The 24,192-nt window shown below is 47.6% G+C and overlaps 2 protein-coding genes and 1 pseudogene across 3 annotated transcripts in view; 2 read left to right on the top strand and 1 right to left on the bottom strand.

Annotated features, from left to right (window-relative positions):
- The window catches only part of LOC102894863 (zinc finger protein 606), a 19,260-nt gene extending 8,681 nt beyond the window's left edge, over nt 1-10,579 (top strand). The window contains exons 4-6 of one of the 2 annotated variants that reach the window (XM_025046573.1): nt 1,549-1,675; nt 1,973-2,068; nt 7,331-10,579. In XM_025046573.1, the coding sequence (XP_024902341.1) occupies nt 1,549-1,675; nt 1,973-2,068; nt 7,331-9,318 (2,211 nt within the window). In that variant the 3' untranslated portion in view covers nt 9,319-10,579. Of the gene's footprint in view, nt 1-1,548; nt 1,676-1,972; nt 2,069-7,134 lie in introns of those variants that run through there. The other variant, XM_025046572.1, reaches the window with a different exon arrangement.
- Nucleotides 7,081-7,197, bottom strand: LOC112479610 (annotated as a pseudogene).
- A 533-nt stretch (nt 10,580-11,112) lies between the features above and the next one.
- On the top strand, nt 11,113-23,766 carry CUNH19orf18 (chromosome unknown C19orf18 homolog; the record flags this gene model as incomplete). The annotated part of the gene is made up of 7 exons (XM_025046611.1): nt 11,113-11,212; nt 16,284-16,385; nt 17,312-17,353; nt 19,556-19,648; nt 20,086-20,188; nt 22,405-22,571; nt 23,496-23,766. Coding segments are annotated over 7 exons (717 nt in total), but the record flags the coding sequence as incomplete, so codon positions are not given.
- Between the last annotated feature and the right edge of the window lie 426 nt (nt 23,767-24,192).

Consider the following 24,192-nt stretch of genomic DNA (forward strand, 5'->3'; position numbering starts at 1 on the left):
CCTTATGAGGGTCGGCGGATTCCTAACGATTTCATTCCATCTGTGTCCGTTAAATGTGGTTCTTCCGTTCCTTTTAGATGTGGGTCAGGGGGAGTTGCTCCGGGGCCCTGGGAGGGTCGGGAGGAGAACCTGGGGCTCAGTGCAGCAGCTTGGCGGCGGCCAGGGTGTGCGCTTGGACCTTGGTTGGTGCAGGTGAACTTCAAAGCCAGCTAAGGAGCTTCAGTAGCATAAAGAACACGTTCCCCTCCCCGGTCCCCCAGTGCCATCGCTCTGAAAGTGGCCTGATGCTCTGCTGTCTGCCCTTCTCTCCCTGATGTTACATTTGAGTGAAAAGTCTACATTACCCCCAAACGTAGAAGCGGCAGCCGTCAAACAGGCCCGGGCAGGTCTGTGAGAGGAAAACCAGGCTACACTGGCACTGATAAGCCCGGGGTGGCGGTGGGTGTCATGGGAGTGCGGAGTTGTGGTCAGTAGTTTAAAGTGCTTTTCGGAGGAGGGGACTCATGGAGCAGGATCAGTTTGTGAAGCCGGTTGCCGAGAGCAGGTGTATGGGGGATGGCAGTTCAGGACAGAGACCCAGCGTTGGGGCCAGCCCCAGTCAGAGGTGATAGGCTCAGTTTGCAGCTGTGACTCGCAGGGACAGAAAGCGGTGTGTGGGGACGGGGAGGAGTGCCGGGCAGCCGTGAGTGGGTAGAGGGTCCCAGGGCTTCAGGGCGGGAGCGCAGGGCCCATGCGGTCCCGGCGGCCAGACAGCTGCTTTCTGGTTGGAGGGGAGGACCGCAGAGCACGGAGAGGCCGGGAAGGGCACTTGGAAAGGAGCCCGGGCTGTAGTGACTGCCACGCAGCTCCCCTGGCGACGCACAGCCTCGGTCTTGCCCGTAGCCAGGGCCCCCGCCGGCTCTCGCAGGAGCTGTCCGGGATGCGCCTGTGCGAAGGTCCGGCTTGGACCGTAATTCGTTGTCCCCGCGGGTGTCCTGGTCAGTAAATACTCCTGATTGTTTTTCCTAAGAACATCAGTTTGGACTTATTAAAACTCAGAGTGCTGTTGACAGCAGCACTGATTCTCCCTGGCTAAGTCTGTGCCACTTAGCTCCGGTCCTTGGAACGGAGATGACCTGGCAGTGGAAAATTCCCTCCTGCGGCCAGAAAGGCGGCCTGCGAATGCTCAACTCGCACTTCCAGTCCTGGCCCCAAGGCCTCTGGTCTGGGACCAGAGCTCGTAACGTGCGTGTGCCTCGTCCTGGCCTCACGAGTGTCTCCATCTCCAGAGGAGAGGGGCATTGCCCTGGCGGGGATCCTGTCCCCACTGGGCAGTGTCACTGGGATTGGGCGAGAGTCTTAGAGGAGACTAGCTCACCTCGTGGTCATTGAGCCCAGAGATCTAGTCCCCTCGAGGACATCCCAGTGGCCCCCAGTGTGACCTGACCCCTATCCAGGGCTGGCCTTCTGCGTCCTGTCCCCTCCCCAGGGCTGCCAGCCTCACCTCATCCCCAGGGGACGCTGGTGGGTGTGGCCCCAGGCTGAGAGGGAATGTGCGTGCTCTTTCAGGAGCCTGTGACCTTCCGGGACGTGGCTGTGGACTTCACGCAGGAGGAGTGGGGGCAGCTGGGCCCCGCCCAGAGGACGCTGTACCGGGACGTGATGCTGGAGACCTTCGGGCACCTGCTGTCTGTGGGTAAGGCCCTCTTCCCAAGCCAACAGTCAGATTCCTGCAGTGACTCACTCTTCACGGTTGTCGGCTATGGGGTCTCTGGTATGAAGACTGGCCCCCAGGCTGGGGACCAGGAACCTTGGGTTCTCCTTCCCTGTGGGACATGCAGGCGGGGGGTGGGGGCTGCCCCTCTCCGTCCCATCTCAAAGCCTTCACTTGTTGTGAGGTGTCCCCATGTCCTGACGGTCGGGGATCAGGGCGGGGGCCTGGGCAGTTCTCTGCGGAGCAGCCTGCCGCATCCTGTGTCTTTCCCATTTCCAGGACCTGAGCTTCCCAAACCCGAAGTCATCTCCCAGCTGGAGCAAGGGGCTGAGCTGTGGGTGGCGGAGAGAGGGATCGCCCGGGGCAGCCGTGCAGGTGAGAAGTGGGAACCGCTCCTGGGAGCGGCCCGGGAGGGGGTACAGGTGCGCTGCTCGGAAAGGGCAGTGTGTCTGGGTCCTGGGGACCACCTGCAGATCCCCTGACCACTGGGCAGAGTCAGCAGAGGGGAGAGGTGATGGGACGAAGTCCAGAGAAAGCCAACTCGAGGTCGCAGAGTCCCGTCCCAGCGGGGCTAGGTTTGCGGTAAGTTGTCACGGCCCAGAGAAGACGAAGGCACCTTCACTTGAGCGTGCCGGGCCGAGGATGGGGGCAGGGGTGTCTCTTTAAAAAAAGAAGGAAATAGATTATTTTTATGTAGGTAATGTATTCACATGGTTGAAAACCCGAAAGCTGTATGACACAGGTAAGCTGAAGAAGCCTCGTTAGTGCGCTCCCCGCTTATCCACACACGCACACACGTGCACACACGCGTGCACACACACACACATTCGCAACCATTTATTTTACTGTAAATCTTTAAATTCTTTTATTAGTGGTTGCTCTGCAGATTATAAGTAACATTTTAATTTATAAGAACGTAGTTTGGATGAATATCAGTTTAATTTTGATGGTGTTCAGAAACTTTGCTTCTATGTAGCTCTTTCCTCCCTCCCCCTTTTATGCTATTATTTTCACAAATTATGCATCGTGCGTTCCTCACCACATATTTATAAATTGCTTTATATCGTTGTCTTTTCAAAATGCGTTCACGGTCCCGTATCTACCTGTGTGATTATCTTTCTTGGTGTTCTGTTGCGTTATTGTCTAGTGTACTTTCATTTCATCCTGAAGGACTCCCTTTCGCATTTCTTCTAGGGCAGGTTTGCTAGCTGCAAACTCTCTCAGGTTTTCTTTATCTGGGAATGTCTCGATTTCTCCATTTTTGAAGGATCGTTTCGCCAGCTGCAGAATTCGTGGTAGACAGTTTTTCTTTCTGGCCTCGGTGGTATCCGATGAGAAATCTGCCGTTAGTCGTTTTCCGACGACTCCTGGTCTGTGACGAGTTGCTTCCCTCTTGCTCCTTTGAGGATTCTTGCTTTGACTTTGGCTTTTGGCAGTGTCATTGCGATGTGTCTGCCTGTGGCCTTCTAGGGTCCCAGGATATGTTAAGGTCCCTCCTTGGCTTTTCCTTCATCTTTTTGGTTTGTGTATTGTTCGCCCCAACCATTCCCTGTCGTCTCAGACAGTAGTGGCTTTGAGACATCTCCTGAGAACGTTCGACAGATGCCTGCTCCCTAGGAGCCTTTAGCGCTGTGCGGGTTCCCCGTAGGCTTTTTGCGCGGGGTCCTCCAGAGGACCGCCAGACGGGTCAGGCGGTGACTGGTTTGGGGAACGAGGCTTTGGAAAAGCTCCAATTTGTTCTGCTCCCTCTAGTCCTGGAAACACGGGCTGTGATTTCCCAAGGCGACCGCTGAGTCAGGGAGCTAGAGAGAGGACTAGGGTACGTGAAAATGACATAAAGCTCACGATTATTGTTGCAGTTCAGCCGTTTTTCTCGAAGGAACTGTCCTTGGGTTGTTGCAAGGCTTTGGTCAACTCACAGAATTCTGAAGAAATGGACTCTGCCAGTTTCCGACAGCTTTTTGGTTGCTTTCGTGGAGGGGCGAAATTTCCGAGGTCCTCGTTTTGCCCCTTTCGCTGACACCCTGTCCCAGGTGATCACTCCCAGTATTGCCGCTCTGTGTTCCCAGGGTGACTGCAGCTACAGGCACGTAGGGATACGTAGCTAGGCGTCACCTCTCCAGATCTAGAGTAAGACACACACTGTTCTGTGTCTTGCTGTTTTTCATTTAACAGCGCACCGCGCCGCTTCTGCTGTCCTCCTGCGGGGGGCGTCTTCCCATCTGCTGCAGGGAGTGGGCGTCTGCGGAGTCTCACGAGCTGCCCCTCATTCAGATCTGAAGCCTTCTAAACCTTCTGCCTCTCCTGCCCTCAGTGCTGACCGTTCTTTAAAAAAAAAAAAAAAAAACCTACAGCGCCTGCTCTTCCTAGGCGGTCTCCCATCCAAGTACTAACCATGCCCGACCCTGCTTAGCTTCCGGGATCAGGTGTGTTCAGGGTGGCACGGCCATAGTAGTTTTTGTTGTTGTTGTTGTTGTTGTTTTTGAGCCACCATCCCAAGGCCTGTGGTTCCACCACCTCTGTCCTTACATTTCCACCATTTTGCGAATCCTCTCAGCCGGCTCCTTGGTCTCAGTACAGCCAGGAATCCCATCTCCTGCTTCTAGATTATGCTCTCCGTCTTCCTGATGCGCATCCCTGGTACTAGCCTTCGGCGAGTCCCTTACGCTGGAAATGGACAGGTCACCCCGACCTCCCGCTCTTTCCTCTCCAAGAAGTAGTCTCTCTTCTGACTCCTGAGATTTTCGTCCTCCGACATGTCAGCTGTGTCATTAAGCTTCCACCCCCTTCGCCCTCGGGTCGCTTCCTCATAAAATTGCAGCTTGAGTTGATGAGGACCTTCCTCCTGGTCATTAGGCACGGCAGGTGTTGTTTCTGGGTTTGTGGCCCCGAAGCCTTCCATCATGCGGTCGGTAAACCACAGTGATTCGAGCTGTCTTTTTAGTAACTGAGCAGATCACGACCTTCCAGTTTTTTCTGTTATCTTTCTCGTTTCCTGACCGGTTCCAGCAGCTGAGTCGGCTGGCTCCTCAGTGTCTTGCTCACGAGTGAGTCACACACGCAGCTCAGCGCATGCCGTACGCTGAGCCGGGCTCTCGGCGTGCCCAGGGCCGCAGACTCGCAGCGCTTCCCCGTGCGTGGTTCGCAGCTCATCGGTGAGGCCCGTCACCACACAGATCCTAACCGGGTGGAGGAGACTGTACTTCCTTGTCGTCTCTCTGGTTCTGGACCCCCAGGCCACACTGCTGGGCGTCCCGTTGGTCAGTGAGTTGGGCAGCTGCCCTTTTCAGGAGTTCCTCCCGGAGAGATTCAAAACCTGTGTGAAGATTATTTCCTAACTTCTGGGAGCTAAGCTTGAAAGTGGTAAAAATGCCGGTTCTTGAGCAGAGTAGAGCCGCTCTCTTGATGGACCGGGGTGATGAAAGGGGGAAATGGTTTGCGGTGAGGAGAGAAGAGGGAAACCCTAGAGAAAGAACGTGGGGTCTGGGTGCCGTGTACCTGCAGCTTGAGACCCCGCGGGAGGCTGAACGATGCCCCTCCCCCCAGCAAGACATGTCCGTGTCCTGTGCCTGTGGATGTGGTACCTCATGTGGCACAGGGGCTTTGCAGCTTGAGATGGAGATTATCTCGGATCATCTGGGTGGGCCCCTGGTAAGTTCGTGGTGCTTGTAAGAGTGAAGTGGGGGTGTCACATACAGCGAGGAGATGCGATTGACGGAAGCAGAGGCTGGAGGAAGGACCCACAAGCCAAGGAACGCAGGTGGCTCCTAAAAGTAGGAAAAGGCGAGGACATGGATTCTCACCTGGAGCTTCAGAAGAGAAGCTACTTTGATTTTAGCCCAATGAAAGCCATTTCGGATTTTAACTTCCAGACTATAAAATCATGAGTTTGTGTCATTTTAAGCCACTACCTGACGTGCGTGGTAGTTTGTTGCAGCAGCCAGAGGAAACTAATGCAGACCCTTCCGTGGCTGGGGGACTGATACTAAGCAGTGGTGTCAGGCGGCTTCATTGACTGAATTTCCCGGACATTTCGCTGGATTCTCAATCTCATTTAATCATCAGAAAAGTCCTCTAAGAAGAGCGGCAGTACCAGTATTTAAGTACAGATTATCAGACTATAACTTGTGTATCTGTCTCGTCACAGTATTCTGCCTTTCAAGTCTGTCTCTCGTGTCGCTGATCCACAAATGATTCTGTAGTCATTAGAATTGTAAACTCTAGGAGTGTCCTTAAAGCATGTGATTTTTGCCTTTCGAATTTTGTGTTATTGACTGAACTCTGTGGAGTAGGAAGTAATGCGATAGCGTATTAACACAGAAACTTCCTGCTTGAAGCATTTGTTGGTGAAACTTTCTCTTAATGCCACCCCCTCCTATTTTGGCAGGTGTCAAAATAGGGCAGCAGCCAGGGCATTATAAGACATAAATGAATTAAGACACTTAATAATTTAAACATTAATCGCTAAGGACCTGATTGCTCATCAATCTTTTGTTAGGCCAATCATTTCTTATTTTTTCACCTTAATAGTATTCACTGTGTCCTTTCGTCAAGGACCCCTCAGCCGACCCCCAGGTTCACTGATTCACTAGAAGGACTCACAGGATCAAAAGTCACTATCCTCAGGGTACCGCTTTGTAACAGTGAAAGGATACTAAGCGACAGCAGCAGAGGGAAAAGACTCGAGGTGCTAAGTCTGGAGAAAACCAAGTGCAGGCTTTCAGTAGTCCTCTACCAGTGCAGTTGCAAAGGACACACTTAATTCCTTCAGCATCAAGTTGTGACAATATGTGTGAAGTGTCATCTGCTAGGGGAAGCTTGCCAGAGCCTAGGAGTCCAGGGTATTTTTGTGGTTTGGTTATTTATGCACACATGACTAGCTGTAATCATGAAAGGAAAACAGATGTCAACTGTAAATGACATCGTTTATACAAATATCTGGAGAAATTGATACGTGTGCTTCAGGACCTCAAGCATGCAAAACGTTCTTAGATCATTAGGACATTCTTAAGACGTCAGTTCCTAGGAGTTGGCCGAAGGCCAGTACTGCAACAAGCTCTCTTGGGAATGTGTGGTTTGAGCAACTCAGGCCTCTAGGGTCACTTCCTTCCTGCGTACCCCCGTTCTTATCCTCCTTTTCATGGGCAAACACTCCTTAATGGATTTTGTTAGTATTCAGCACTAACAAAGTTCACTTTTGTTCACTTTTGTTCACTTTTGTTCACTTTTGTTCACTTTTCACTATTCTCTTCTTTCCTATTATGATCTTTCTTTTCCTTACAAGTCTGTTTGGTTTGTTTGTATTTTAGGTGAGGTAACCCTTGGTTGACCTCACAGACTGCAAGGACCTTGTCAGCTTACAATCCCTTTTTTAAAATTTTTTACGCTTACAAGCACCTGGTCTTCCTAGGTGGTCTCCCATCCAAGTACTAACCAGGCCCGACCCTCCTTAGCTTCCGAGATCAGATGAGATCGGGCTTGTTCAGGGTGGCATGGCCGTAGTACAAGTCTGTTTGAATACAAGTTCACACTTGCTTGTCAATATCATAGACAAAAAAAATCTCACCTTTTCTACTTTATTCTTAGAAGTTGAAGTTCTTTCTCTGCGCTCTCACAGCTCTTCTCTGTTTATTTCAGAAATGATGAAAAATCTCGAAAACAAAGCGTTAATCCCAACACAGAGCATCTTTGAGGAAGAACAGTCCCACAGCATGAAGTTGGAACGATACGTGTGGGATGATCCTTGGTTCTCCAGGTTAGAGATTTTGGGATGTAAAGACCAAGTAGAAATGTACCACATGAATCAGAGTACAGCCATGAGGCAGATGGTCTTCATGCAAAAGCAAGTACTGTCTCAAAGAGGCACTGAGTTCTGTGAACTTGGGGCAGACTGTAGCCAGAGCTTAAACTTTGTTCCATCTCAGAGAGTTTCGCAAATTGAACGTTTCTATAAGCCTAATATAGATGCTGAAAGTTGGAGATGTAACTCAGCCATAATGTATGCAGATAAGATTACCTGTGACAATAACGATTATGACAAAGCCTTCTACCAGTCCATGCAGCCTATTCACCCTGCCAGGGTGCATACGGGAGATAATCTTTTCAAATGTACTGATGCTGTTAAATCTTTCAATCACGTACTACAGTTTGGCGATCATAAGGAAATGCATACAGGAGGACAACTCTATGAATATAAGGAATGCCATCAAATCTTTAACCAGAGCCCATCTTTTAATGAATATCCAAGACCTCATATTGGCGAAAACCAGTATGGTTACAAAGAATATGAGAATATCTTCTATTTCTCATCCTTTATGGAGCATCAAAAAATTGGTACTGTAGAGAAAGCTTATAAATACAATGAATGGGAGAAAGTCTTTGGGTATGACTCATTCCTCACTCAACATACGAGCACTTACACTGCAGAGAAACCCTATGAATACAATGAATGTGGGACATCTTTCATCTGGAGCTCTTACCTTATCCAACATAAGAAAACTCACACCGGAGAGAAACCCTATGAATGTGATAAATGTGGAAAAGTTTTTAGGAATCGTTCAGCCCTTACGAAACATGAACGGACTCACACTGGAATAAAACCCTACGAATGTAATAAATGTGGAAAAGCCTTCAGCTGGAATTCTCATCTTATTGTGCACACGAGAATTCATACAGGAGAGAAACCTTACGTATGTAACGAATGTGGGAAGTCTTTCAACTGGAACTCCCATCTTATTGGACATCAGAGAACTCATACTGGAGAGAAACCTTTTGAATGTACGGAGTGTGGGAAATCTTTCAGCTGGAGCTCCCATCTTATCGCTCACATGAGAATGCATACTGGAGAGAAGCCCTTTAAATGTGATGAATGTGAAAAAGCTTTTAGGGATTACTCAGCCCTTAGTAAACATGAAAGAACTCACTCTGGAGCAAAACCATATAAATGTACCGAATGTGGAAAATCCTTCAGCTGGAGCTCCCACCTCATTGCCCATCAGAGAACTCACACGGGAGAGAAACCCTATAACTGTCAGGAGTGTGGCAAAGCATTCAGAGAACGCTCAGCCCTCACCAAACATGAAATTATTCATTCTGGAATTAAGCCCTATGAATGTAATAAATGTGGAAAATCCTGCAGCCAGATGGCTCATCTTGTTAGACATCAAAGGACTCACACTGGAGAAAAGCCCTATGAATGCAATAAATGTGGTAAATCCTTCAGCCAGAGCTGTCACCTCGTTGCTCATCGGAGAATTCACACTGGTGAGAAGCCGTATAAGTGTAATCAGTGTGAAAGATCCTTTAACTGTAGCTCTCACCTTATTGCACACCGGAGAACTCACACCGGAGAGAAACCGTATAGATGTAACGAATGTGGGAAAGCGTTCAATGAGAGTTCTTCTCTTATTGTACATCTGCGAAACCACACTGGAGAAAAACCCTACAAATGTAACCATTGTGAGAAGGCTTTCTGTAAGAATTCTTCTCTTATCATTCATCAGAGAATGCACAGCGGAGAGAAACGCTTTATATGCAACGACTGTGGAAAAGCCTATAGTGGTCACTCAGCGCTGCTTCAACACCGGAGGAGTCACGGCGAAGAGAAACTCTGTGAATTGAACTGACGAGAGATTTTCTTTTATTGTACATTTGATAACACACTGAGAAAACCCTACAAGTATAATTAAGAAGAGAAATTTTGTAAGAGTTCAATGAGACTTCTCCCCTTATTACTCGATAGAAAATATCTTCTTGGAAGAAACCTTTGAGTGAAAAGCATAGAGGAAAGCTTAGCAGTTATGTAGCCGTTATTTAACCTCAGATAATTACAGTAAAAAAAAAAAAAATCCTCCAAACTCCTCTCCTGGTCCACCAGGAATCTTAACTTGAGGAACTTGAGTGTGGGAAGTGAGACATTTTTTCATAAGAGATCTCCACTGTTCATGGATTAGAGTGCACTGTTGTGGGGAAAAGCTTATGCTAGGAAAAGGGTTTCAGATGGAAATAACACTGTTTTGCCTCAAGCTGGAGTATTAGGTGTGAAGCTTTACGATAACATTTTGTGAATAATTGTGGAGATATAGGTTTTGCTATTATAAGGGGAGGTCTGGGTGCCCTTTAGGGACTAGAATGTGTAATACTAAATCTGAATTTAAGAAAAAAATAGTACTGAATGAGATATTTACTGTTGATCACGATTAACCTTAGAAAAGATTAGTAAATGAAATTGCCGATGGTGGGAAGGTTGTTACCCAGAAGTATGAGACCGATGTTGTTGGAACAAATGGTGATGCTTAATAACCCCATGTGTCGGTGCCCGTGGTTTATCCATTACTGCATTTTTGGACATTAGTTTGTAATTCGTTTTAGGCAGGAGGCATTGTAAGTTGTCATTATGGACACTGTGTCAATACATATAATCTGAATGAATAAGAAGGACACAGAGTCGTATATACATATTTACTATAACACCTAGAAAAAAATGTGTGTGGATAAGGACTGAAAGATCCAGGGAGAAATTAACCCAGTTAATTTTTTAAAAAATTTAAGGTTTTACAAACACAGCACTTACCATGTGCTAGGCTTCATTTTAAATGCTTTTTTCAGATATTAACTTGTTCAGTCCCTTTATTTCTGTGAGATAGGTACTATTATTATACCAGTTTTACAGATGGAGACATTGAGGCAGAGATGTTTAGAAACCTACCTAAGAACACATAACCAACAAGGAGTGGCACTGAGATTGTTTGGCTGCAGAGTTCATGTTTTTAACCACTATGTTATATTGTCTCTCCAGCGATTTCCTTCCCCTAATGTTTAGGGTTTTTATTTTGTTCAGTGTTTCTATAGTAGATATTTGATAATAAAAACCAAGAGATTCCTAAACGGTGAGAAATAAAAATTATCTGGCTCTCAGTCCTGAAGGATTTCTGGTACCATGAGAAATAAGCTCCCTCCGGAATATGAGGTCTGGATAGGACATTCAGGAGGACTGCATTTTCGGGGACCTGGGTACCCTAGAATGTCACCACCCATGACCCTGAGGCTACAGCAGAACGGGGGCGGGAGGACACACTGGAGGTTCGGGCAAGTCAGAAATGCGCCTCGGTGGGTTTAGAATGCGCTCCTGGGGCAAAGAGCGAGAGACAGCACTACAGAGACACCGCCGGCATTGCTCACGGGCTTTCTGGAGTTCCTGTTTCTGTTGGTCTCCAGATGAAAAGGTTGGTGGATCCCAGGGAGGATTCGGAAGGGAAGGGTACTAACTAATCCCCATAGAGTGCTCTCTGCTCACGAGAGAAAAGAGGGCTTGGGTGAAATCTCCCCAGTTCACAAATAATTCCTGTATTTCCCTAATGTAGGGCCAACAGTCCTTCCTGGATAGGCTTGAAGGGACTGGTTAGACATTCAGAGTATGAGAGCTTCGTCTAGGCCCAGGACTCACTGCTGGTTGGGAAACTGGCTCCCATTGTCACGGATGCCGTGTTCATCTGCCTGCTGTTGCTGATGCTCACATAGGTATGTGATATCTGATTCCTCACCTTTCAGGGCTTAATGCAGAGTGGTCACCCAATAAATGTTGCAGGAGTAAATGAAAAGAATCGAATGGATTTCCCATGAGACTTGTGCGAAAATCCTTGGAAAGAATAGCGTTAACAATATTATCTTTGTGAGAAGCAGCACCTAACGTATCAGGAGTCACACTGCCAGTATGTGGGTCTTCTGTCCCGATACCCAAAGTTGTACACTCGGAGTGAATCCGATTCCCTGGGTTAGGGACTCCAAAGGGTTTCATGACGCGTACACAACGTCCATAAGCGTCTGGCTGGTTTTTCTATAACCGTATTGCCAAGATTGTTATCTTTTCAAAGTGAGCCTCGCGTCATGCTCACTCTCGGCAGGTGACTTTGCTTCCTATGTCCCCGAGAGAATACGAGCAATCAGCAGGGGCCTCCGTGACATCTCTCCACCACCTCCACCACCTTCCAGAGTTGGTGCCTCCATTCTAGAAAACGAAATGCCTCGAGTTGTCTTCTTGCTGTCTCCACTTTTTTTTCAGTCTTTCTTGACCCACTCTAAATAGAGATCTCCACCAGGTGGCCTCCAGGTTGCTGTATCCAATGGTCGACTCTGTTTTCTTCTTCCTTGACGTCATCAGCAGCATCTTGGATAATGGACCCTTTCCTTCTTGAAACGTTGAGCTGGCTCTCAGGACGTCCTTCATGACCTTCAGGCCCCCTAGGCTGTTTCTTCCCCACCTTCCTTACCTCGCACTGTCGGGGTGCCCATTTCCTGTCTGCTCACACCCCCAATCTCCTCCAATCTGGAGGCATTAAACACCACCTGGATGCTGACAACTTTAAAGGCACAGCTCATCATTTGATAAACTTTGAAAAATGCCTGCACCCTTGTTAGCTCCACTGCAATCAAAATCGAGAATATTTTTGCTTCTCCAGAAAGTGCCTTCATGTCTCAGTGCAGTTAATCCCTCCATACCCTACCACGCCCCGGGCATCCATCGATCTGCTTTGTCGATACATGTTAAAATAGCCTCTTGGAGTTTTACATAAATACAGTCACACAGTGTTCTATTCTTACACCAACTTTGGGGTCTGGATGCTTTTGCTCAACACAGTGTTTTGGAGGCTCACTGCTATAGTAGCGTGTATCAGTCGTTTGCTTTTTTTTTTTTTTTGGCTGAGTAGGGTTCCGTTGCATGGATGTGCCACATTAATTATCCTGCTCCTCTGTAAATGGACATTGAGCTGTTTCCTGTATTTTGGGGAAGAACCTAGGAGTGGAACAGCTGAATCGTTGGCTAAGAATGTGTTTAACTTCATAAGACACTGTCTGTGGGCCTTTGCTGCCGACGTCTTTAATCTGTTTTACATTCTGGAAATTTATCTCATATTTTAAAAACATTTTATCTTTTCCATTTAAAATGTTTCTCTTTTCAGGACTCCTATTATTCGGATGCTAGCATGCCTGTGTCTGTCACTCACGTCTGTCAGCTTGTCTTTTATGTTCTCTGATTCCTTTTGTTTGGACATGGCTTCCGTTTGCCCTTCCGCTTGGCTCATTTGTTGCTCAGCCGTCTGTCCGTGTTGCTGTGTATTTTCTCTATTGTATCTTCATTTCAACAGTTGTTTTTCAGACCTAATGCTTCTACTCGGTTCTTTTTTATGTGTTGTTGTTCTCGTTTCCTGTTGCTAATACCATACCTTATCCCTTTACATGTATTTAATAGATGAATATAAAATGTTGGCCTATTAGTTCTAATATATCTGCTTCTGATGGACTCTGTAATCCAGTGTGTGGTTCTTCTTTTGAAACAGTTTTGCTCAGAAAATTGCTTTTTACCTGAGCACAGTTCTCTTGGGTCACGGGCTACTCCATTAATCGTTATGCATACATGCGACAGGATGGGAACCTGGTCCCTGGAAGACCCACCGGGTTCAGGGTCAGGGAATGGGTCCTGGGATGAGGAGGCCGAGGCATCATTAAGCCAGGCAGTGGCCCCTGGGCATGTCACCGAGTTCAGAGTCAGGGAATGGGTCCTGGGATGAGGTGGCCGAGGCATCGTTAAGCCAGGCAGTGGCCCCTGGGCATGCGGAGGCCCGGTGCTGAGACACAGGCCTGCGGGATGGCAGTCTGCGCCTGTCCCAAACTACTCGGCAAAGGCTGCTGTCCCGCCTTGCTGTCCTCCCCATGACGCTGGGACCAGAGGTTTGGTGACTGCAGCTGTGGGGACACAGTCTGTTCCCAAGGCAAAGGCAGGGGAGGAGCGAGAGCGAGGCCTGGAAGTTCCTTCTTTATTTTACTCACGTGGCTGAGCTGTGCTGCCTCCTGCCCCCCGCACAGTTTAGATCAGGAACCGGCCCAGGTCTTCCTCAGAGATCCCGGCGCTCCCTGACTTTTTGCCTGTTCCCTCGTGCCTGGGTTTATCTCAGGTGGCTGTGGGTGCGCTGTCTCCTAGGAGCTGGAATCGGACGTCAGTTGTGAACTTTCTGAGTGGATCGTACAGAGGTGCCGGGGCCCACGTCCCATTATGCCTCCCCTCATTCTCTCTGCTTTGTGGGAGCAGCACACGGCACGGGCCGGTCCAAGGCCAAGAGGATCTGTTTAAAATGCAGGTCCCCCCAGTCTTGATTCCCTTGCCCTGCTCTACTTTCATATATTAAGTATCCATGTCAGGCACATTGTATATTCAACTCGGTTATTATATTATTACCTCTGACGCCTTTCGCATTTTTACTAGACACAAGGTCTGGGAGGGCAGAGATTCTCCTTGTCCGGTGTTATGCCCACAAGACCCAGAACAGTGCCTGGCACACCGCTCTCAACGTAGACGGAGCCGTGAGCGAGGGCCATCGGGGTTTTGGATATAGGCATGTGCTGCTTAATGATAGCGACACGTTCTGATCACCGCGTGGGCGACTTCGCTGTCGCGTGAACATCAGAACGCACTTACACAAATCTAGACAGTATGTGTAAACTGCACACCCAGTGCACACCGAGGCTCCGTGGTATAGCCCACTGCTCCTAGGCTCCAAGCCTGTACAGATGTCGCTGCATAAAATAGCTCGAGATTGTCAAGCACGAAACAAAAGCGATGCAATCTAGACGCAAACTCGGGATGTTTGAGGCTGCTGCCCATGTGACGCAGCACGCTATTTCACAGGAAAGTTTTTTTTGTTTGTTTTTTTGTTTTTTTATGTAAGAATACACTCTAAAATAATGAAAAAAATAGAATATGGTGACCAGAGACACCAGTGACAGGATTGATATTACCATTATCAAATCTTATGTAATACGCATAATTGTAGCCGCTGTACCTACAGATGACGTCAGTGCGAGACGTTCATTTACACCAGCATCTCCACGAACACATAATGCGTCGTGCAACGTTAGGACAGCTGCGAGGTCACTAGGCCGTAGGAATGTTCCGATTCCGTTATAATCCCGTGGGACCACCGTGGGACATGCAGCGTGTCGTTAACTGAAACGTTATCTGGCGCGTGACTGACGGGGAGCGAGGCTCCGAGCCAGGAGCTGCCTGGGTGCTCCGCTCGCCCCGTTTAGGGACCAGTGTTGTTCTTGTCCGGTCAATAAACTGTGTGGACTGGGAGGTGATGAGCTCATTGTTCTAGAGCTTAGTATAGACCGGACAGGGACTGCCGTGTGGCCACTGCTGCCTCACGGGGTCCTCCGGTGCCTGGGCACTGCCAGGGGGTGCAGCCATCCAGGTGGGGGGCAGAGAGGTCTTCCACAGTTAACGTTACATGTAAGTGCATGTGAGCAGGTCATTTAAGGTCATGACCTAAATGGCTTGGTTACAGTCGTCCTAACTCTGGACGCCTCCGTCTCCCGTACTCACGGGACCAAGGCACTTAGGAGTGAGTTGAGTGTGTACTCGCCCCTGAGCGCATAAGTCACCGGTGCTGGGAACGGTGGACGGAGGGGCTCGTTCAGAAAGCAGCGGAGGACAGTGATGACCCAGAGGTGATGCCATTGGGCAGTGACTTCATGTCATGGCTGCAGCTTGGGAACACGTGCAAATGCAGAACAGAAGCAAGTGGATTTTGACGTGAATAACCAAGTTTGAGTCACCATGAGAGGGAGCGAGGGCACTTGGCAAACGACGCACGTGCTGGTTCGCTCGTGTGCTCGTTCGCACATGCGTTCGGCACACCACCCCAGAGGGATCCGCAGATGCCCTCAGGAGCCACGGTCCCATGGGCGACACATTAGGGACATCGGCGAAAACAGGTCAGGGTGTCAGGGCCACACGGCAGGACAGCAGTGGTGGGAGCACCCTCGGAGGGTCCTCCCGGGAGGCGAAGCCGCTGTCCTCTCTGTCCTCGGCCAGCAAGCACCAGCCTTTCAGAGCAAGGGGAACAAAACGCGCGCTCGCCTGTCAGTTCGGAACGTGAGACTCGAGGTTTTGTTCAACACGAGGTGAGCGCTGTTGTGCATCGTGGACACACTGTGACCGAGGCCGCGAGGACGGGCCGGGCCTAGGCAGGACGGGGGGAGCTGGGGATGACAGTGAGGGCCGGGGCCTGGGGCCAAAAACAGACGGAAGAGGAAACGCATGGGGCCGGGAGATGGAGACAAGGAGCAAGCTGTGCCTCCCCGCCCCGGGAGCCCTGCCGGGCACACCCCTCGCTCTGTCCTGCTCCCCATTGGCCCACTCGGTTCCGTGAAGGAACCCCAAGTGGCAGCCTGCGCTGACCTCACACTGGTGGCTCCAGGTCAGAACCCAAACATTCTGTAGGGAGCAGTGCTTCTTCGTTGCCAGTGTAAACAGGGCAGATGTTGGGCTCTAGCTGAATATTTCCTTTTATCCAGAGGATAAAAGACTTAACAATTTTGGAGTGATGGATAAGGTTCAAAGGTTTCTCACCTTTCTATTTTTGTTTTTAATGGAATGCCCACTTGGTTTATGCTCACCTTACGCAGGTGAGTTCAAACCCAGCTGGACAAACAGCAGGCTTCATGGGGAGCATCAACCATTGTTCTTACTTGTTTCGGGAGAAGTAAAAAGGGAGGGTAATTCCATTTCACTGCTACAAGTTTTCTTTTTAAGGCTATAAGCAGTCACAGGACACAAATGTCACCAAACAGCCCGCAGCGTCCTCTAAGAAAACTCAGGTACCTCATTTTCAAGCGGTCTCCCCGCTCCCCCGCGGTAAGTGCTCTGGTCGCGCGGTCAGTGGGAGAGAACTGTGGTCTGGGGCTCCATCTGCTGTGTCCGTTAGGAGCCTGGCCCATAACTGCTGTGATTAGGTGAACTCTGCTTGGAAACGAAGCTGTATGTTCTTCACCCTCTGTAAGCGGCGCCCTCTTTGGAATTGCTGCTTCTCTTTGATCTTAACTGGCACACGCAAAAAGCTGGCCCACCGGACGCTCTGAGTATGTCTGTGTGAGTTCAACTGCGATTTGCTGTGCTCACTTTCACGATAGGGCGGCCGAGTCCCGGGGCAGATCCTCTGTAAGTGTAAAGTGCTTTTTACAAGCAACTGCCTTCTACACTTTGCATTTCGAGCCCCACGGGGAACTGTGTCTCAGAGCAGAGGAACTGACCTTGACATCCTTAAAGTCAGGTAGCAGCACATTGTTTACATTTGTGGTGCTTATAAACAATCTCGATTCCGTACAAGGGAAATGACATCTGCATGATATAATAGCATCTGGTTTGTGTCAGAGGAAAGGCTACTGCTGTCGGGCTCTCCCTGGCACTTGGCTTCCTGGCCTTGTGATGGAAACACAGCCCCCTTCAACTCTGCGCTGAGTCACTCCAGGTCCTCAACCCCAGGGGGACAGGGGGGTGGGGGGTGCATGCCAGCTCACGTGACTGCAAAAGCAGACAAGAAACCAAATGCATCATGTTCTTAATGGTCCATATTCACAAAAGGAAACGCTGGAAGGAAACAGAACACCATGCCTTTACAAACTAAGCCACATATTTCTACTAGGCGTTAGAATAAATTTATTAACAACAGTTACCATCTTAACTCTTGGAAACTGTTAGACCCCCTCCTCTGATACCAAATTACTTCCTAATTTTCCTAAATTTATCTTAAACCTCTCTCTTCTCTCTGATCCTCTTCAAAGGCCATCTACTTCGGAGACCTACGAAGTTTCTGAGGCTTAATGGTAAGTCAAGAGGACCTGGGAGGGGGCGTGGGAAACGTGGACATTCCCAAAGTTGTGCGGCGCGTTGCACTAGAGGGCGCCACTAAATCATCACTAACCTCTACGGCCCCAGCTGGACGGTGGGGTTAGCAATGGCGATCAGGAAATACGGAAAATAAAAACGTGGTTAATATGAGCATCCATCCGGCACACAGTATTAATCTTCCTAAAGCTCAGCTGTGAATTGTTCACTTGCCAGTTCACCTCCGCCACCAAAGACCAGAGACTGAGTTGTTGCCGCGACAGTACCAGGGGGCCTGAGTTCTGGTCATTACTTTGTCACCAACTTGTTTTGTGAGCCTGCACTAGACTTCGCTGAGACCTCTGCCTTGCCTGAGCTTTAGGCCCCAAGTGTGGGTTCTGATACAGAGGTAGAGGACAGAATTGTCTGGCTGGTCAGATCACTAGAGGACTCCAGTTTTCACATGTAGCCCTTAGCTCTCGGTTATGTGGGAAGATGCCTACCCAACTCATAGGGAAAAATACATGTTGAAAATTTCACCCTAATTCCAGTTTTCAGCTGTCATGTTGAAAGTGGGCACACTGTTTTCTAACAAATCCTACAGGCAAAGGAGCTGGGAAATACAGTCTCCCGTTGTGCTCGTAGGTCAGGAAGGAGCGCAGCTTTTACTGGTGGCACTTGGCAGTTCTTCTGAAAAGGATGTGTTGACTTTTTGGCCCAGTGTTGAAACATACCTGGGATTTGTTGTCCTCAGGTGTGGTAAGACACACAGGCATGGAAACGACTTACGAAGGAAGAAGTTAGATGCACAGATTCCTAGAAACAGGAGGCACGGCACCCCGTGCGGGGCCATGTGGGGGGAAGGACCAGAGGGGTGCAGGAGGCAGGAGGCCAGAGGAAGAGGGGAGGGCGCAGTGGGGAGGAATGGGCGAGGTGAGGTAGCCGCATGGAGTAAGCTTAGGGATGGGTAGTTGGGGGTGGGTCTTGTCGTTGTCCAGGACCTGGCCCAGGGTGATTTAGGGCAGAGGGAACATTGGCTTGGAGTGTGAATGTTTGACAAAGGAAATGGCTATGTGAGGCCATGTGTGAACCCATGTATGGGCCCCAGGCCCCAAAGCATTTGGATTGTGTGTCAAAGGCATGCTCTTGGGGAGTCCTTTGCCCTGAGAAATATGAGTTCTGGGAGGGGGAGCCTCCAGGATTGACGCCCCAAACGCTGGAGCATCCAAAAGACAGAAAATAAGAAAATATAGTCAATATAAGCAGCGACTCCATTTCTCGGGACCTGTATAAAAAGTACGTTACTCCAAGTCCCAAGTCCACTTCCCCTCGCATCCTGCTTGGTGACTTTTCCTGTCATGTCACAAATTAAGATACTCAGTCCCATTCTCGTCTGAACATGCCGTCAATTTTCCCATCTTAAAAACGTGTGTCTCTCGGTCACTCAGCCGCCTCCAGGAGCCGCCTCGCTCTCCCGGCCTTAGCAGCAGGGCCTCCTCGAAAGCTTCGCACGACTCGCCATCGATTCCTTCCCTCTCCGTCCCTCTCGCTCCTGTTTCAGACAGGCTCGCCTCCCCGCCGCGTCCGTCGCTGTCGCTACGCTGTCGCTAAGGCTGCCTTCGTCTAAGTCTGCGCGGACCTTCCCTTTGCCAAACCCAGTGGCCATTTCCCCTACTCATTGTTTTCGAACCATCTGGAACCCACATTCTTTTTTCTCCCCTACTATGAAAATCTGAAAACATGCAGAAGAGTTGAATGGTAGAGCGCACATCCGTATCCCCCACACCTACGGTCCATATTGAAGCCGTTCGCGGTGCTCGCGTTTTCATAGTTGGGGCGTTTTCACAGTTGGGGCGTTTTCGTCATGCCAGGCTGACTTTCCACTGCGCCGTGAAGCTCAGGGCATTTTCAGCCCAGTCGCCAAGCTCCTCGTCCTTTACCAGTGAAGGGACAGAAAGTGAGGCAAGGCCAACCGAGGGACATGGAACAGTCACTCAGTTGGTCACACTTTAATGTTGGGTAACTATGGCGTATATCTGAAACATACCATATTGTGTGCTAGTTACATTTGAAAAACAAATCTTAAAAAAAAACGTGTCAGATTATACAAGTGACCGAGTCATGTACTTACTTGCTAATTGTACTTTTGTTCCGTTTGTACAGACAAATCTGTTTTTTTGCTTGTTTGTTTTTTACTTCAGATGCTGGGAAAGGAAATACACCCGAGCCCACAAAGAGCAAGCAGGATCTTAAAGCACATTCAACAGAGCTGACCACCAACACCTGGGATGCAGGTGGGTGGGACCGCACCCCGAGTTCCCCGTAACGTCCTGTCATTATACACGACACAGCCTGAGATCGTCAGGACAGCACTTGAGCTGTAACGCTAAGGCCGCCCCCCGCCCGATACCTACAGAGACAGCAGGTGCTACTGTACTGAGTCAGGGACCCCACATCTCGACAGAAAAAAAGGGAGGGCGTCGGCCACGAACAGGAGGCAGATGAAAAAGGGGAGTCAGCGATTATGTGGGAATTCAAAATTTATTTGATCTCATGGTCTGTGCAATCCCACTTCTGTATTTTTAAAATCGAGAATGGTATTTTTTAATGGTATTTCTCATTTTCTCTCCCATACCCCTTGGAATAACCATATGATTCACAAATGTATTTAGTGACCGCCAGGCACTGCTAACATGGAATTCTGTGAGAACTTCTTTCTTTCCATTTTCAGCACTGATTCTGCACCGGCCTGCTCTCGTTCTCGTAATTATAATCGCATGTACAGCCTTAAGCATCGCCCTGATCTGTGGGCTCACGATTTTTTATATGATATAGTAAGTATATCATATGGCTATGTGACATTACCACCCTTAAGTAAGACACAAATTAACTGGGTTATTAGTGATGATAATGATGATGATAATGACAATTGTTATAATCACTAAATTATTATAATTATTATACATTTTCAGATGAATCTTTTTCAGAATATGGACTGTACTCATGTTGGGTCATGATATAAATGGAAAAAAAAAGAAAATAGAAAATAAAAGAAACAGGCCAATACAATTTAGAGGAATAGAACATAATAGAAAGTATTACATGTATTAAATTAAACTTGTCAGACATGGATACACGGTCGTGAAGTAAAACGTATTTCTTACTGTGGATCATGGTCAAAAATGTTCGAAAGCCAGTGTCTGAGGTGATGGTAGTGTCCTGAGGCGTGTGTGTTAAAGTGAGCTTGCTCACTGGGAGGAATCTTGACAGCACGGAGCAGAAGAGAGTGACCTCTCTCTTTTTCACTAAATACGTGTTATTACTAAAGTAGTCTGGGTTAATGGTAGCATTTTGGGAAGATACTTCATCTCATTAGCACAAATAAAGCTCGCGTTCAAGCTCTTTCAAGTGATGTGATCATCTTGAAATTAAGATTAGACAAAAGTGAGCTGCACGGGGACAGCACGCCCCTCTCCCCAAACTAGCATACTGATTCCCGCTCTAGGACTCAGGCCCAGGGTTCCGTTACGTCCCATCAGAAATAGCTTGAATATACACTAAATTATTGGTCTATTAGAATTCCGTATGAACATGAGAAACATAGCACCCTCGTGGGTTATTCTTTAAGGTCGGCATTTTAGGACCACCTCGAAGTATTCAAAGAAAGGCAAAATGAGATTGAAGGTAAATTTGAAGAAATTTTGCTAATGAGAGAGTGTAACCAGCATATTTGGTTCTAGGTTATCAAATGTGGCAATCTCGTTTGACTCAATTTATGTAACTGCAATTTCGGTTTATTTCATTAGTATAAACGAAGATGTTAACACGTAGAAGGATTTCAAATGTATCCTCCTGGACTTTCAGCACCCCATTCAGTTGCTGGGCTAACGTCAGCTCTTACAGCTTTTACATTTGTGTTACAGCCAGGGCCACACCAAGCTGTTTTAGAGCCTGAGGCAAAAGGAAAACACACGCCTCAGGGTACATGTTTTCATATAACTTTTAGTGGTTAATTTTTCCCAGAAGTAGACTTGGAAAAGAATCTCGGTGAGTTTGCTTTCATTTAAACCAGGAAAGTAAAATTAAAATTAACTTTAATGTTTTGGAAAAGAACCTTTTAAAAATACATAAAAACGTGCAGGGACTCACCTTTTTCCTTTTGACTGGCAGCACTGTCGGATCCTGTTTTCATTTAAAATTTGGATATTTGATTTAGCGTGGATTTCCCCCATTCACTTTATGTTTTGAAAATATTGAGTTAAAATGTTTATTATCATTACTGAGTTTTTTGGCACCCCCTTAAATTTTACATCTGAAGGGAGCACCTCACTCTCCTTATCTAAATCCTGGTCCCGACTTCTTGGCGATCTTTTACAATGTTTATGATTGGGCCTTTTCTTCCTGCTGCACAGCGTGCTTCTGGAATATTTCCTCAGCACCCTTTCCCTCTTCATAGCCCCTTAGGACACAAAAGCTGATCCTAAAATTCTTTTTTATTACATGAATCAACCAGAATTGGGAAGGTAGGTATGTTAGGAAGAAGTAAACACTCTATCACCCATTTCCACATTAAACAGAAATAACTGTTCGATGAACCACATCCAGTTTGGACTTAGGGTGAGGGAAGCAAGGCGCCATGCCACCTCAGGTGCAAAATTTCAAGGAGTGTAAAAAAAAAAAAAAAAACCAGTAATCAAGATAAATCACATTTCAGTGCAATATTTTTTGAAAATCTAAATTAATGCTTTGCAGAATCCACAATGAACAAAACATCAACATTTTAATACAGGATTAGTGATGTAGTGGGCCAAGCTATACCGGAGGCTGAGTGGAAGGAAAAATCTGTAATACCTAAACTTTATTTAAAATGTTGATATTGTATTCATCGTGGATTTCTTGGTACTAAGTTTTCTTTTGTAAGATGTCGCATTAAGATATTTATCTTATGGAGTTTTTCAGTTAAAAAATTAATTTTTTAAAAAGTCACAATTAAGACATGATAATGTGTCATGGAAATTGCGCTCCTGAATTCATCTGTATTACTCTCCAGTCGGTTGGTACGGGCTGAAGAAAGACAACAACTTGCGTTGCTTTATAAAAATGTCAGGATACCATTATTAGAAGATGAAGAGGAGAGCTCTGAGGACGAGGGCCAAGACGAGTCCAGTTATCTGCTTCCAGAGAGTGAGAAGGAGCTGGAAAAGTTCATTCATTCAGGTAGAGAATCAACCTGTTTATTGTGTCAGATCCAAAGTCACAGAAAAGCTGAGCTGGTTTGGTTTTCAAAGGCAAAGCTAAGTGAGAGTTAATGGAGTTTGAGGTCAGAAAGAGGAATATTTCCAGCCACAGCTACAGAAATGAACTGTTCTCATCAAATTACAGAGTGATGAGAACAGTTCATTTCTGGAGTGTGTGGGTTGCTTGGTTCCTTTTGCAGCGAAATTCCAAGAATAGACAACAGCGTTCAGGAAACGAACCTTTTCCCAAACAAGACGTTTCCCATCAGCACACTTGTTAATGTGGCATTATTCTTGAGTTCAGGACACAGACAAGCAGATGTCCCACCTGCGCCATGCGCTTCATTGTCATGTATGGATCCAGGCCCACAAAACGGAGGTCACTACCCCCAAGTCAAAGACCCCTGTCAGAGCAATGCCCGCTGTGCCTGCACCCTTGTGAGGAAAGGGCAGCGTACATGCTCATGGAAACCTGATTTTGTAGAAGTTCTGACATTCTCAAGTACTCGCAAAAATATGTGGAGAGTGCAGTGTCGGATTCGATGCTACTAACCATCCCTGCGTGGACCTCCCCTCTGACAATCCCAGACGTAGAAAATTGATGCTCCCTGACGGATGGCCCTCGTTTACCCTTAGAAAAGACTTTTTTCAATGTCTTTTTTTCTACATTCTTCCTCCCACGACCCCCCACATTGGACATTTCTGAAGCTTGAATAGAGAAAGTGGGAAAATAATTTTAACATTCAGCTTTCACCATCCTTGTCAGGCAAATAACATTCATTATGTCCTGAAAATTCCACTGTTTGCACCTTTTATTTTTCCATACTTTTTTCCCTCACCTCTTTTGTCTGCATTTCTCTTCCTCATTTATTTGTCTCACAATAACATTATGTCTACATTTTAGTTATTCGATCAAAAAGAAGAAAACACAGTAAAAAGATGAGATTGAAGAACGAGCAAAAGTTTGTCAAGGACATGAAAATACGGAACGTTCTGCGCATAGACAGCAAATGAAGGAGCCGTAGGACGCGCTTTCCAGTGCGGAGAACACAGTGGCCAGGAGGACAGGCTGAGGACAGGAGCGTGACTCATTCTCTGAGAACTCTGTACAAGAGCACCCTAAGAAAAGAAAACGAGGTGTTTTTAACAGAAAATAAATTCATATGATATAGCCATTCTTGCTTCTTAGCTCTCATAGTTCGTGAATAATCGTGACTTGATTGGAAAGAGAAAAATCCAACTTTGTAAGTATGAAAGAGAAATTGCCAGAGTTTTCTTTTCTTGCTTTCAACCAAGTCATTTCCTTGGGCAGTCTCCCAGAACCCACTAGGGAGCCTCTTGAATTCAATGGAACTTTCCCAGCGATATTATCAGTCGTAGTAGCTTGTCTCCATTTACACACGAGGAGACTGAAAATGTCAACTTAGTACCAAAGGAAGGAGGGGAAAAATCCATTCCATGGTTTATAATGCTTAGAGTGATTCCATCCCAGGGTTTGGAATCAGGTAAGGGCCCGGGAAGTGGGGAAGCCCGGCGCAAGCACACCTGCATGCCTCTGGACTCCATCGAGGTCTGCGGCTAGGCCATTCGGTCATTGCCAG

Source organism: Pteropus alecto, unplaced genomic scaffold (assembly GCF_000325575.1).
Source record: "Pteropus alecto unplaced genomic scaffold, ASM32557v1 scaffold380, whole genome shotgun sequence".
NCBI lineage: Eukaryota > Metazoa > Chordata > Mammalia > Chiroptera > Pteropodidae > Pteropus > Pteropus alecto.